The sequence below is a fragment of the Carlito syrichta genome, unplaced genomic scaffold (assembly GCF_000164805.1).
Source record: "Carlito syrichta isolate Samal-C Ts95f unplaced genomic scaffold, Tarsius_syrichta-2.0.1 Scaffold312088, whole genome shotgun sequence".
Lineage (NCBI taxonomy): Eukaryota > Metazoa > Chordata > Mammalia > Primates > Tarsiidae > Carlito > Carlito syrichta.
This window is the reverse complement of record NW_007256184.1, coordinates 111,322-125,958: the sequence shown is the minus strand read 5'-3', so window position 1 is coordinate 125,958 and position 14,637 is coordinate 111,322. Positions and strand designations below refer to the sequence as shown.

Below are 14,637 nucleotides of genomic sequence, written 5' to 3'. Positions count from 1 at the left end.
CGCGCCTCTGCCGGCGCCGCGGCCCCGGCCGCCAGCTCGGAGGTGGAGTACCTGAACGTGCGCCTGAGCCTGCGGGAGCCCCCGGCCGGTAAGCGCGGGCCGCCGCCTGGGTCTCCCCGCCGAGCCGCGGGCAGCTAAGGAGGGCCTGGGAGGGGGCGCGCGGGCAGTCTGCCCACCTGGCACGTGGGCCCGGGGCAGGCTTCCGGAGTGGGGGGGGGTCCGTCCCAGGAGCGACTGGAGCCTCGGTGTGGGTCACAGGTGAGTAGGGGGTAGTAGCCACGACTCCGGCCAACCTCACGGTCACCGAGGGACGCCGCGCTTTGGGTGCGCGGCTCTACCTGACGCCCCGCCCCTGGCTCTCTGGGGCCTGAGCAGTACCAGCGTCTCTGGAGCTTCTAGGACTGCGGAGGGAGTGGGCTGTCGGTTGCCATGGGAACCTGTGATTGGACAGTGGAGACTTGCGGCGCCTGGTCTTGTCACTGGCCCAAGGAGGGAGGGCGAAACTGGAGTCCACGAGGTTCTGTTTTGTGGTGTCCAGGGCTTATGGCCTCCACTTCTTCCCATCCCGGACCTGGACACGTTTGGGTTCATGATGAATTAGCAGAAACTCGGTCTTGGGAAGAGGGAAGTAGTTCCTGAGGGGTAGGGGTTCAAAGAAAGTATTTCTGAACTTGACCGAAATACTTGGGTTTCTTTCTGTTGGGGAATGGGCAGCTTCGTAAGAGGGCCTCTTCCTGATATCGCTGCTTTTTGGTTCCTTGGCATCTTCGTGGGTTTTTGGTTCTTTTCCCCTCTCCTCTTCTAGTCTCTCTCTACCACCTTCCACACCAACCCCTCAAAAGGTCTTTAGAGAGTGCCATCCGGGCATTTCTGAAAGACCCTTTCTGCTCACTTTTGTGAAGTTCAGTTAGTAGTGTGGGCTTTTTCAGAAGTACCCATGTGGGGACCCACTGAATGGGTGTTCTGTTAACATTAGGTACAAAAATTGGTCCTCTTAATCATGACATTTCGAAGAACCATAGGTCTTAGCCTTCTTGCAGTAGGTGGAAACTATTTTAAACTTTTATCTTTCTGCCTCATCAATTTTCATCTATCAAATAACATAACTTTACACACTCTCGCCCCTTGAAGACTAAAACTTTCTATCTATATTCTTAGTCCTTGCTATGTCTTACCATAAAATAGGCCGCGTGGCTTTGCCTTATCCTGTTGCGGGCACAGTCGGGTTCTCAAGGTATGTGATAATCTGAGTGACCCCAAAATTGTAGTGAGGAGAGCCATATTTGGAATAGTGTGTTAAGTGATAGTCCTTACCTGCCTTCATGGCCTTTCCTCAGTATGACTTCCAGGGTCAGCCGGTGCCTGCCTCCCCCAGTGGTCATAGAAAACACCCATTTTCAAGATGGCTGAGTGGAGTAAAGAGCCATGGGAGAGAGGCAGAAATTGATTTTTGTCCAGGACTTTGGTCTCTCTGAATCTCTGGGTCCATAACTACTGAGTAAATAGATGTAAAGTTAAAAGTAGTGGAATCTGGGGTTAGCAATGAAAATTTGCTTTGGTAAAATCTGAGCTAACATCGTTTTTTGATCACAAATCAGATCCTGTTTTTTCACTCTGATGGAATGGTATGTTTAAACCTAAATAATTTGAAAATCTTCAACTTGTTTTAGGATGTATCATGACAGTTATTGGCATCAACTATATTTTACTTAAAATAATAATCTCTTTTAGTTGAGTGGGGAAAAATAGCCCCTAATATTGATAGTTTTGAAAAAGATAGTAACTTGACATTGTCCTAGATTCTCAGAGTCAGTTAATTACAAAACCTGGTTGTGTTTTAATCACCTAAAAAGATTTGTAGAAATCTAGATTTCTGGGAAATGTGACCCTTGGATCTATTTTCAAAAATACCCTCAGATAATTCTTTGACATTGTTAATCAAATTCAAATACTTGCTATCATTGTGTTTGCAATTTTTCTTTTCTTTCTTTTCTTTTTTTTTTTTTTTTAGAAATTGCAATAGAAAGACAAGACAGAACCAGAGAGCTGGTTTCGGTTCTTGGTCACCCACCAGCAGTGTGGCCTTATGCAAGTCCCTTACCCTACCTGAGCCCCAGTCTGTGCTTCTGTAATGGTCTTCTAAATCCCAGAGCTTTATGAACTTAGCTATAAAACCATTGGTGAATGAAACATTTTCCTGTGACTTCGTAACCCTGTATATAGGATAGAAGTAATGAGCCATGAGAACAGAAGAAGCTTGTGAAAGTTTTAAATTAAAAACAATAAAAATTAAAAAGAAGGAAAGTAAACAAAGATTTGATCCTAAATACTATAACCCATTTTTATCTTTTTTTGAATTTTTTTTTCCTGTTTATGTTTTGAGATGACTGAAGGGCTCATTTTAAATGACACAGTTCCTATGTTTATTTGATGTCCTATAAGGGAGAAACTTCATCTCTCTCTTTTATCCACTTCCAATATCCTGGGCAACTCCACACATGCCTGGTAGGTATGCCCTTCCTCGTGCTGTTCCTTTCATCTAAACCCCTTCCTGCTTGTCTCCATTCCAGCCCTCAGGTTCTCAAGGTGTCAGGCGCATCCACATTCCTCTGTGGATGGATGCTCTGCATTCTAGCATGTTATGATCATTACTTGGGTACAAGTGCCTCTTCTCCTTTCCTGCCTCTGATCTTTTGAGGATTATTAATAGTGCCTGAATTCTAAGCACTATACATTTTGCACTCAAGTGAAATCCACGTTTTTAAACAGTTGTAAATACCTGGTCATATTCTGTAATCTAAAAATTACAAATTAGAACATCAGTCAAGTTCTCTCAGGAACTTTGGTATTGCCATGAGCCTTTCACTTGATATAGCTATAAAGTTGAGAGGCTTCCCGCCTTCCAGTGCTGTAGCTTTGCTGTAGCACTCCTGAGCCACCTGAGCCCCTGGGACTCACGCTGTCACTGTCATTTAGCACGATCTCATGTCTCTGTGACTTGTGCTTTTTCTGTGTTATCTCCAGTCACCCACCTGTGGAGTATTTCTGTTCAGATGGACTTAAGTGGCAGATACATTCCTTTTTTCCCCAAACACCAATGTATTACACATTGCAAATTGAAAATAGATTCAGAAGACTTAATGATTCAAAACACATTTAATAATGTGTTCCTATTTCCTAAAAGTATAAGATTGAAGTGTTAACTGACTTGTTTAGGGTCATAAAACTCTAATAATTAAGTGAAGAAAAAAAATCCCATTTTACTGTTGATTTTTACCCTTTAAAAAATTCTTAAATGAACAGATACAGTAGAAATCTTAATTTTAGATCAGGTGACCTGGCCAGTCTCAAAGTTCTCTCTTTTTGCTTACCCTTTCTTCATCTTATTTATCCTAGCCACAATGAGGGAATTTAGTATTGAATATGAGCAGAAAATGAAAGGAGAGTATAAGTATCTCTGGAGAGCCACCCAACCAACACTGAAAACCGTGGAGTCTTCTTTGGATTTGAGTTGCGTGTATTGTCTATGCACATTCATCAGAGGTTTCAGCGGGACCTCTGACCTTATAAGGTCCATCCAAACCCTGCATTTTGGCCCTCTTACAATCAGTGATAAGCCTTTCTCTGTGTGAAATAAAAGGGAGATGGCCACCCAAAGCAGGGGAAAGGGCCATGACTGTGCTTGGTGAAGCCTTTTGTATATTACAAGCTAACTACCAAGAAACCTTATTAATCAGTAGAGCTCAAGGGTAACTACCTGTTAGCTTGTTAATTTGGCAGTTTTGTATTACACCCACTATTAAAAGGCATAATATTGCACTTTCTTTTTCATCTCTGCCTAAAGAATACATAGTGTGATTTTTATGGTATACTCAAAGTAAAGTTATCTTTTGCTAAATTCATTTTTGGTCCAATTTTATATTGGTATATTATGTCAGTTTAATAGAGTGGGGTAAAAAATTTTGATCTTTTTAATATACACACATATACCTGTGTGTATGCACATACGTATGTATGTTGGAGCTCTGGGGGCTTTGTGGTAATTCTGGACATTCTTTTGCAACATTACTTGTGAAATTGGGCTATTTGAGGATGGAATAGGTTTGTGTGTATATGTTTGTGTGTTACTTGGTAAAAACTGATTCAAATTTAATTATATAAATCTGTTTAATGAACTTTTGAAGTATACTAAATTTTATAGCCAGGAAAACCTCCCTCATAAACTATGATTTAGGTTGTGAGAACTCTTTACCTAATGCTAAGCTTAGTTAAAATAAAATGTAATCTCTTATAGGTGAAGGCATCATTTTATTACAGCCTGGAAAACATGAATTTCCATTTCGTTTTCAACTTCCATCTGAGTAAGTGAAATTATAATTTTGCGATTCTCTTCCCCTGCAATATATTCATCCAAATGTATTGGTAGCAGGTACCTTCTGACTCTCAGGTGTGTGCATTCATACTGAATATCTATAAATAGACTTATTCTATTTTTTTTCCCAACATAAAACAACATTTTAAACCATGCTTTTTCTGATTTTGTTTAACTTAAAAATAAACTTGTAAATTAATGTCTTTGGTTTATTTCAGACCTTTGGTCACCTCATTTACTGGGAAATATGGAAGCATTCAGTACTGTGTGCGGGCAATTTTGGAACGACCCAAGATACCTGATCAGAGTGTAAAGCGGGAACTCCAGGTTGTTAGTCATGTCGATGTCAACTCACCAGCATTATTAGTAAGTTCTTCCTCTTTCCTTCCCTTTCTCCTTCCTTTCTATAGTGGTATCTATATTTAGCCAGTTTAGTGATAATCTGTCCTGTCATTTTCTGATGGCTTACAAAATACAATCTTGTAACCCAAAAGCATTCACTATAAATATATGATTCTAGGTTGGACAAATTACAATTGTGTGTGTTAATACTATTGATTATGTCCCTGCTGTTCAGGGCTTCTTTTGCCAAAAAGTTACACAGGCTTGAAATGCATTAATAAGGCTTAATAACAATAATGCACACACAGAGAGTAGTTACTTTTACCAGAGCGGCCACATTTACAGGACTGGGGTATTCTAAACTCCTCAATAATAGCAGGTTGAGGAACAGTAATTATGGAAGAGTATTAATCATGCTCAGCCTGTTATTGAAACTCAGGCCATTATGCTATGTATCCTTCCATTTTGCATGTCATTTTCTAACATTAAGTAAGTGCATGCAGCTGCCGCTGAGATCCTTTCACTTATCATTTCCTTATGACAGATTTGGCCACATTAAAGCATTGAACTTCTAATAATCACCAGAAATACTGTAGACTGATAAGAAAGATCAGGCTATAAGTAACAACAGAATAGGCAAGATGGGAGCTAATGAGCTAGATTCTTTTATCTAAACCCATATTATCAAAATAATATAAAATTATACCTTGTACTTTCATGATAGCTACTAGGACCTAATGGTTCTTCATTCATATTTAAATGAAGAAAAAAAATCATTTTTTTACTTCATAGAAAATACTGAGATAATTTAAACTTTCCATCATGATACTGATGTGACAAAGATGTATTTTTAGTGTTGGAAGTTTCTTTTTCTAACCAGTGTTTTTAAAGACAAGGAAAAAACCAGCAGTTAAAAAAGTTGTTTAGCTCTTATTTTCACATGAAAAAGAAATAGAATTTACTTTAATGTTCACCTTTAGCTTATGAAAAGACAAATATGCTATGGTTATGTGGTCTCTTGTGGCCAAAATCATAAAATAGCCAGCACCCAGCTGATTTGGCTTATAGCTATGACTTTAACAGCTACTTTAAAAACCTTTTTGGTGAAAATTGGTGATGCTATGTCTTACATTTTTTAAAACTACGTAGACTTGGTAAGCTAAATATTTCTAAGGTCTTTATGACCATTGTGGAAATTGATTTAAAGGGGTTTTGTTTCTGCCAAAAACAAACACTATTTTTTACTATTCTTTCTATAAATAAGTAAACTGCAAATAACTTTGGGTTTTATAGGAAGCTTTTGGTGTATGCAACTTGTAAACTGAATATTTTAAATCTTGTTTTATCTATCTTGATACAACAGAGTAGAATAGACTAATGTAGTAAAGTAGTGGGTTTAATAACCTTTTCAGATTTGTAAACACTATTACACAAAACCCGAAAACCATTTCAAGTTAAGGACACTTGAAATTTCTGCCTGATGATGCATTTTAAAGTAAGGGGAAAAGACTGCTTATTTCAGTGACTAAATGTCAAAATAAATATAACATTCTGAGTATTAATTTTTATATCATTTTTCCTTTTACCTGATCTGTATGTAGAGTTTTAAAAAAAATTAGTTCTGTCATGTTTATAGGTACTAATAGAGCTTTTGATTACTTTTTTAAAAAACAGCATATCATTTCCTAGAAATATAATAACTTCAGGGTAAAATAGGATGATATGCTAATTTGAATCTGAAAATTCACCTTAGTTTTCCTAAAAAAAAAAAAAAAAATAGGTTTTGGTGTTTTTTTTTTGAGTTGGAGTTTCACTCTGTCACCCAGACTGGAGTGCAATGGCCGCTCCCGGCCACCGCAGCCTTGACCTGCTGTTCTCTGGCGATCCTTCCACCTCAGCCTTCCAAGTAGCTGGAACTACAGGCGTGTGCTACCACACCCGGCTGATTTTTTGATTTATTGTAGAGATGAGGTCTCACCAAGTTGTCCAGGCGGGTCTCGAACCCACGGGCTCAGGCAAAAGAGAATAGTTTTAACACTCTGTGTTTCAATACATATTTTGCCTAATATGTTACACAAGGATAAGAAAGGTCAGTTTGTTTTTCGGTAGGTATTTCTTCACAACTATTCTATGAAGAAAGATACATTTTTAACGTCTATGAGTTCTTTAGAGTGGTTTAATTAAGGTCATTTTATTATTTGAAATTTTCAAGACCCCTGTATTGAAAACCCAAGAGAAAATGGTTGGCTGTTGGTTTTTCACTTCCGGTCCAGTCTCGCTGAGTGCCAAAATTGAAAGAAAGGGATACTGTAATGGTAAGCAGAATATCTGAAAGTCTTCATGAAAGATTCTTTGATTTTATTAGTTAATTGTAAGTGATTTTTAAACTGTATGTTTTGTAATGTATGAAGTATATGGTATTTTACAGCATGAACAATAGTAAAATGTTTTTAACATAAATAATCAATATTTAAATATTTTTAAATGGATAAGTAGGTTCCAGTAAGACTCAGGGTTTTCTGACTTCAATTCTGTTGTTTCCATAACAGAGAGTAAAACTGGAGGAGTGGGAAAATGCCAGCATCTTATTTTGATGTTGCAAAAGAATGTCCAGAATTGTGTCACTCAGGAGCTATTGTAGTATGAACTGCTGTTAGACATTCTGCTTCCATGCTGGCTTGAGATACACAAATATATGGTACTAGAATGTAGAACATTAACATTAACAAACCAGTCAAGTTGATATTAAAACTACCATTTGTGAAGGACCCATTTCCAGCAGTGTGTTTGGTGCTCGCCCAGGATTCTGGCTTGTTGAAAAGGAATGCGGTATGGAATGGTAGGGTGTGGATGCATGTTGTTGTAAAACTTGCCTACCCCATTCATTGATTTATTTGTACCTTAACATTATTAATTCCTTAAAAGCAAAGGCTTTGTTCTCCTGTTGGGCAGATTTTAATTTGATAGGCACTAATGAGTTTGTTAGTGATCTTTTATACTTAACATAGTACTGAATCATTTATTTGTATGTCTTATCTTAATTTATCTAGATACTGGTCATTTACATATCTTTAGAATTGCTAATGTAATATTGCTACAATAGAAAACCAGCAGTGAATTTTCATTTCTTTGGCTCAGATTTGCAATGCGTTTTCCATCAGGACTTCTCAGTTTGTTTTAAAGTAACATTGGAACATTTCAGCTTTAATTGACAATGGCTATATTCCATTGTGGAGAGAATATACTGAAAGATGTCTGAATCCTCCCTGCTTTTGTTTTCTTTTTAGGAGAAGCTATTCCAATCTATGCAGAAATAGAGAATTGTTCCTCTCGTCTGATTGTTCCCAAGGCCGCTATTTTCCAAACCCAGACATATTTGGCTAGTGGAAGAACTAAGACTGTCCGTCACATGGTTGCCAATGTGCGAGGAAACCACATAGCTTCTGGGAGCACTGACACATGGAACGGGAAAACTCTAAAAATTCCACCTGTTACTCCGTCCATCCTGGATTGCTGTATTATCAGAGTGGACTATTCCTTAGCTGTAAGCAGAGCTCTGTTAATGTAAAAAATATGTGGATTGGAGCAATAGCTGGTCTCATGTTAATGTGCATGTGTACAGTTACTTGGGAAAATGTAATTTAATGTCAGCATTACCACCAGTTGTGGAATATGTGAAGACTGGCCTTTGTTTTTAATCAAAAACTATCTTTCCCAAGGGTTTGAATAAAATAACATCAAAGAACTGAGGTTCAGCAAGGGGTGCTTGTAATAATGAAGATACATACTTAATTTTCTATAATAATTACGTACACCTTGCCAACTTACAGTGAAGTATGTTAAGGCCACAATTCCCTATTACAGAGTTCCCTGTGTTTTGTGTATGCTTCATTTTGTTTAGTCAGGACAATTTAGAATTGTAATGGTGGGGTGGTGGCAGGTAACAAAAGGCATTTGTTTCTTTGAAAAAAGAAATTAAACAGGCTCTCTACTAAGAGGTGTAACTTATATTTGTACCTTTCTCCTTTTTGGGGGGCATATTAGGTATACATTCACATTCCTGGTGCTAAAAAATTGATGCTTGAACTGCCATTAGTGATTGGTACTATTCCATATAATGGTTTTGGCAGCAGAAACTCCAGCGTTGCCAGCCAGTTCAGTATGGATATGAGCTGGTTGACACTGACCCTGCCAGAACGGCCTGAAGGTAAAATATCTGAAGTTCTTTCATAATGAAGTTTTACATAGAAAATACCTTAGAACAGGACATATAAGTTATTAAGTTTTGAGTACTACTGCTTCTACAGCTATCTTTATTTTACTTATTACCAGAAAATTATAAAACATTATTTCTGGGCAGAGCCTTGAAAGTTTAACTTAACCAGGACACAAAGTTGCTGATGGCAGATTCAGGAATAAAATTTGAATAAAATTTGATTTGTAATAGTAAAACAAGGAAAAATCGTCAAAGTAAAACTGTAGAGTGTTATGTCTTTTCTATAGCTATATTTCAGTGATATTTGTTTACCTAGACTATAACAGATGTATCTCAAAAGAAGTAGAATATAATCAATATTTTGGTAGTTTTAATAAAAACAGAACCTATTAAATTCTTTGTTGTAATGGGCACAAAAACTGATGATTAGAGGAGAAATGCCATATTTTTATTTTGAAATTTAGTTAAATTTCTTATTTTTTTAAGAGTTCACAAGAGATTAATTTATTTTTGCATGGATTTCTTAGCTCCAACTCCACTTCTATTTCAGCACCACCAAATTATGCAGATGTGGTATCAGAGGAAGAATTTTCAAGACACATTCCTCCTTACCCGCAGCCTCCTAACTGTGAGGGAGAAGTGTGCTGTCCTATGTTTGCCTGCATACAAGAATTCCGGTTTCAGCCTCCACCTCTTTATTCAGAGGTAAACAAAGCAAAAGAAAATTTGACTCATATTGTGCTGTTTTCAAATAATCAGTTGCTGTGGGCCATTCACTAACGTACCTCTTGATGACCCATAATTAGTAGGGGATGCATATAAATTTGTTTTTGCAGTGGTGATAGATTACTACCAATTCATTCACCACATTTTCCACGTGACCTATGGCATCATATATAGCATTACTGATTGCCTTTAAGGTGTTTTATGTGGCCTAATAATACAGAGAACCTAAACAGCCTGCTGGAACTTATTAATAATAGGCTTTGACCAACTTGGCTTACAACCATCATGTAATTAGAGATAGATATTAGAATATTAGAGTAATTTTAAAGACTGGTATAAAAGTAATCTCAGTTTGCTTTTTTGTTTTTTGCAGGTTGATCCACACCCTAGTGATGTAGAAGATACCCAGCCTGTTTCCTTCATTCTCTGAACATCTTTCAGAAATCACCGTGTTCATCATCAAATTAGAATGTTGATTCTTTCCTTCTGTTTTTTTGGGAAAGGAGGGAAGATAAACTTTAGAACATAAATGAACACCAAGACTGAAGGCAACAGAAATTAAAGAATACAAGAACTTTCTAATGGGCCAACAGGATAGTTGCACAAGTTTACACGATGGTTGTATAACTCCATTAAAGGATGGCATGAAGATGTGAGTCACAGAATGTAATGAAAGTCCCGATGGTGATAGAGTAAGTGAAGGCGTGCATGCGCTGACCTGAGAGAAAGGAATCTGTAAACGGTGGAAACACTATGAGAGTTCCCAGAGTGTTTTAAGAAGTGGAACAAAAGTATTCTAAATTTAAGGTGATAAGGACTCTATGGGAGAAGACTTGATTTTGGAGAGGTAACAGGACAAGGGTGTGCATGAATAGGAGAATGGCCTGCTTTGAATACAAAGTGAGACCCTCAGGTTTCAGGGTCTTCATGATTTCTTACCATATTCAGGCCTGAAGTCTTCAAAAGTATCTTTTGATTCCTGATCATATGAGGTCCTGATGAAGTAATACAGTTTTCACTCTTTCAGTAGTAGGTTAAAATGTAGTTTATAAATTGGCTATACAGTATTGTAAAACCAAGAAAGAATTTCTTGAAAAACTTGTCAGTTCAAAGGAGAAAGATGACTTTCAATATGAAAACACCTTTTTGTTGAAAGCTATACATCTTACCCCCTTTAAGTACTTTAATGGGATATGTGTTTGATTTTCCTTATATCTTATCTACCTAAGAGCACATTAGGGAAAGAAGAGGTGAGGAAGTTGGATCTTCAGGATGAATGCCTTGATAACTACCCAGTCCAAAAAAACAAATGCATAAAGCCTTTTTTAGCCTACCTCTAGTGGAGTTACCAGATATGTTTTTAAAACCCTAGACCCGATCAGTCTTCTTTGGAGTTCTGCTACTTAGAGTAGCAGTCTCATCTCCACCTATCACTCAATCTGAAACTGGACCAAGGGAAAAATTCAGAAGATTAACATTAAATGGAAGTAAATATATGTATACCTAAGGGAATTTCAGGATAAACGCAGAATCACAAGAGGCTAGGAATGTCATGTTTTAAAGACACAGACTTGATTCTTGTTAAGAGACTTAAGTCTACTGATGGCATTCAGTGCCGTTGTACATTGTTATTCCAATTCTTCAGTAATTATATTTAAACTGTGATTTTCTTTATTGTTTTGGTGCAATATTTTATTATCATTTAACCTCAGGATATTCAGACCAACAGGATTATGTTGCTGCTAAAAGTCTGAGCAGTGTTTTTACTGTCTCCTGTTCCCCTACTACTCATAGTCACATGTTCACTTGCTTTTCCTCCAATCTATTGGCCATGAGCTAAGAACATTTCTGGACATTAAGTGGAAGGGGGATAGGTATTCCCATGATAGAGATTTTGGACCAGCTGAGTACTTTGGTTTTGTCCATGTCCTAAGGGTTTGACCTAGGAACCCTGGTGCTTTCCCTGCAGAATACTGTACTTCATACACCAGAATGACTAATTTATCTTTCATTCAGTATATTTACTTAAAAATAGAAAAGTTCTTCTAAGGTTAAATTTTGTATTTAAAAATTAGTTGACCATGTGATCAGGGATTTTTCTACAAACATTAGGTAAATGTTGTTTTTCACCCTTCAGGGCATACTTCTGTCTCTGTAATCATGGTAGAGGCATCTTGCATACTTCTCTCTTTGTAAGCCACTGTTTAAAATCACAATGCATAGCTGCTAGGCCAATAATTTTGGTACTGGAATTGTCACAAAACTATTCCTTGATTTGGTTTAGTGGGTTTTTTGGCTTTGTTTTTTGTGTGTCTTTAAGCAGGTATGTGTGTTTAAGTGATGTCTAAACAGTTTTATCTTTACTTTAGGAAAGATTGTCTTCAACTATTTATTGACTAATAAGTTGTAGTTTATATGCCTTGTGAAGACATTGTCCATCTCCATGATACCAAAACAAAGTGAAAGAAACAGGAGGAGAGAGAAAGTTTATTTTGCTCCATATAGAAAAGTAATTACTTAATGGAATCCTTCACTAGGATTCTTTTATTGTCTTTACCAGAGAAATCATGAAGTGCCCCTGCGAAACTGAAGCAAAGCTAACTTTGTAGTACTTAAGAGAGTAGTTAAAAGGTGTGACTTGCCTTATTGAATTGATATTGGTATAACTGACCTTAAGTGGTAGGTTGAAGATACTATTTTGTAGAAAATTCTACAATGGAACAGAAAATACCTGAGAATGAAGATAAACATTTAGCAGCTGTTATTTGCTTGTTTATTCTCCTCTTGCTTTTGTTTAGCTTGAAAAAAAAAAAAAGAGAAAACAGAAAAACGTGGCCTTAGAATTTTTTTTTTAAAGCAAAAATTTGAAATTGAAAATGTGCATCTTTTAGCACACAAAATCCTTCTGTGGGAAAAACTGTACTTTTTATGTTTTCATTTTGCACAATAAAAAACTCAACAGGCAGAGGTTATGTTTTTGATAAGTTAACTATGAAAGCTTTTTTTATTTTTATTATTAAAAATGTAACCCACAGAAAAAAAAAGATTGTATTTTGTACTCTTGTTTGAACCCTATGGGTTCCTTTTGTTAATAAAATCGTTACATTAATGCTCTGAGTTGCCAGTGGTTTTTTTTGTTGTTGTTTGTTTGCTTTAGTTTAAATTATTATAGACTTAGGGAAATCAATACAAAAAAAAAAGTCACTGCTGTTAAGATCCTTTTCTCTTTGCATGCGGTCATGAGGCAAGGCACAGCCCAGGGAGACTGAGCTTATTTTTATAGTGAGCTCAGTTTCCAAGGTAATCAGTTTTCAGCATCCCATGAAGAAAAGTCGTTGAGATGACTAAGGAAGCTCAAAGCTATATTGGTTTTTAAGAGAAAATATCATTTATTCCCATATCATAACAGCTACTTTCTAAAGCCTCCTGAGGTAAGTGACCAGAATCTCGCCAGGATTTATTTAGCAGGTGTGGTTTGCAGTCAAGGGACCCGTACTGGCACGCATTGACTTAAGTGAAGCCCCTCCTTTTTTACATAAATACTCAAGTGAATGCAAGCAATATGTTTTGTACAAGGAAGATGTGATGGTATGTCATCCCAGGAAAACTGCCCAGACCCTGTGACCTGAAAAATTACAACTTTAGTTAAGATCAAGAGTTAGTTTCCCTTTCCAGTTGTTTTTAATATGAGATGACATTACATAATAAATAGGTTGTTTCTATATCCACATTTGTAATAAACATAAATTGAAATATTTGTCTCATGCAATAAATATGGAGGCCAAATATATAAGATCGCCATCAAAATTGTAGTTTACATTGGAAAATTGTGGGTTATAAAATTTAGAACTAGGCAGGACACTACAAAGAAACTAGGACAAAACCATCACGTTACAAATGACACCAAAATCCAGAGAAAGTGTAAATTGAGAGCTTGACCTGAATTCTCTGTGAGGTCCCTGCTTACTATGAGATTTCCTGATTCTACAACTTTGTAGAAGAAATGGAAACAGCCATTGCTTTCAGTTGCATAGTTTGAGAGTTGCAGACCTGGATTTTAAGCATATGATTAGGTAAATCAGGAGTCTCCGATGTTTACAGCTGAAAGCCTGCCTCCTGGAAGGACGCTAGTCTTTAAATTGCTTCTCAAGTGTAGTTAGTAGCTGGAATCCATTTTGAAACGAGATGTATGTTTCTGTCTTTATATTTTGAAATAATTAGACTTAAGTGAATTGCAATAAAAGTACAGGGAAGTCCTGTGTACCCATCACTCAGTCTTCCCCAGAGATAACTATAGTACATTAGCAAAACATTGACAATGTATTGACATTGGCAGGACATTAACAATACAATTAGCCAGAGACCTTACTTGGATTTCACCAGTTGTTGCATGTACTCTTTTTTCTTGTGTATGATTTTGTGTGTAGTTCTATGACATTTTTATCTCATGTAGAGGTTTGTAAAATCATCACCACAGTCAAGACACAGAACTGCTGGATCACTACAAAGAAACTCCTTGGGCTGTCCCTCTGCAGTCTCTACCTCCCTCCTTCCCTTCTCTCAGCCCACCCCCTTATCTGTTTTCCGTCTCTATAATTTGTCACTTTGAGAATGTTAGATAAATAAAATTGTACCTTTTGAGACTGGCATTTTTTACTAAGCATTACACCCCTTAAGATCCACATAAATTGCTCCATACATAGTTTTCTTCCTTTGTGTTTTAGAGGCATTTGCATTTTACTTTGCATTTTGTAAAGGAACTGTGTAACCATTTATATGCACATGATATCCTTGTAAATATTTTTGTTTTGAGAATTACTTTTTATGTAGAAAATATATAAATGCAGATTTACAGAAACTTGTAGGGGCTTATTTTTAACTTGTCAAAATACTTGAAGTATTTTGCCTTGAAATAAGCTATCGCATTATAAATGAGCAAGATATGCCTGTGATGAAATTATAAAACATGAAGAAACTATAT

The 14,637-nt window shown here is 36.9% G+C and overlaps 1 protein-coding gene across 1 annotated transcript; it reads left to right on the top strand.

Moving 5' to 3' along the window:
• On the top strand, window positions 1-10,988 carry ARRDC4 (arrestin domain containing 4). Its single transcript, XM_021718332.1, has 8 exons — window positions 1-88; window positions 4,295-4,361; window positions 4,591-4,738; window positions 6,927-7,029; window positions 8,002-8,258; window positions 8,759-8,921; window positions 9,481-9,635; window positions 10,030-10,988. Exons 4-8 carry the CDS (start codon window positions 6,954-6,956, stop codon window positions 10,084-10,086), a joined length of 708 nt encoding a protein of 235 aa, XP_021574007.1. The 5' UTR covers window positions 1-88; window positions 4,295-4,361; window positions 4,591-4,738; window positions 6,927-6,953; the 3' UTR covers window positions 10,087-10,988.
• The last annotated feature ends 3,649 nt before the right edge of the window (window positions 10,989-14,637 follow it).

Excerpts from the sequence above, each read along its gene's own strand:
- ARRDC4 (XM_021718332.1), top strand. The coding sequence starts at position 6,954 with ATGGTTGGCTGTTGGTTTTTCACTTCCGGTCCAGTCTCGCTGAGTGCC. Across the intron at positions 8,259-8,758 it reads GAGTGGACTATTCCTTAGCT|GTATACATTCACATTCCTGG; the intron begins GTAAGCAGAGCT and ends GGGGCATATTAG. Across the intron at positions 8,922-9,480 it reads CCTGCCAGAACGGCCTGAAG|CACCACCAAATTATGCAGAT; the intron begins GTAAAATATCTG and ends CTTCTATTTCAG.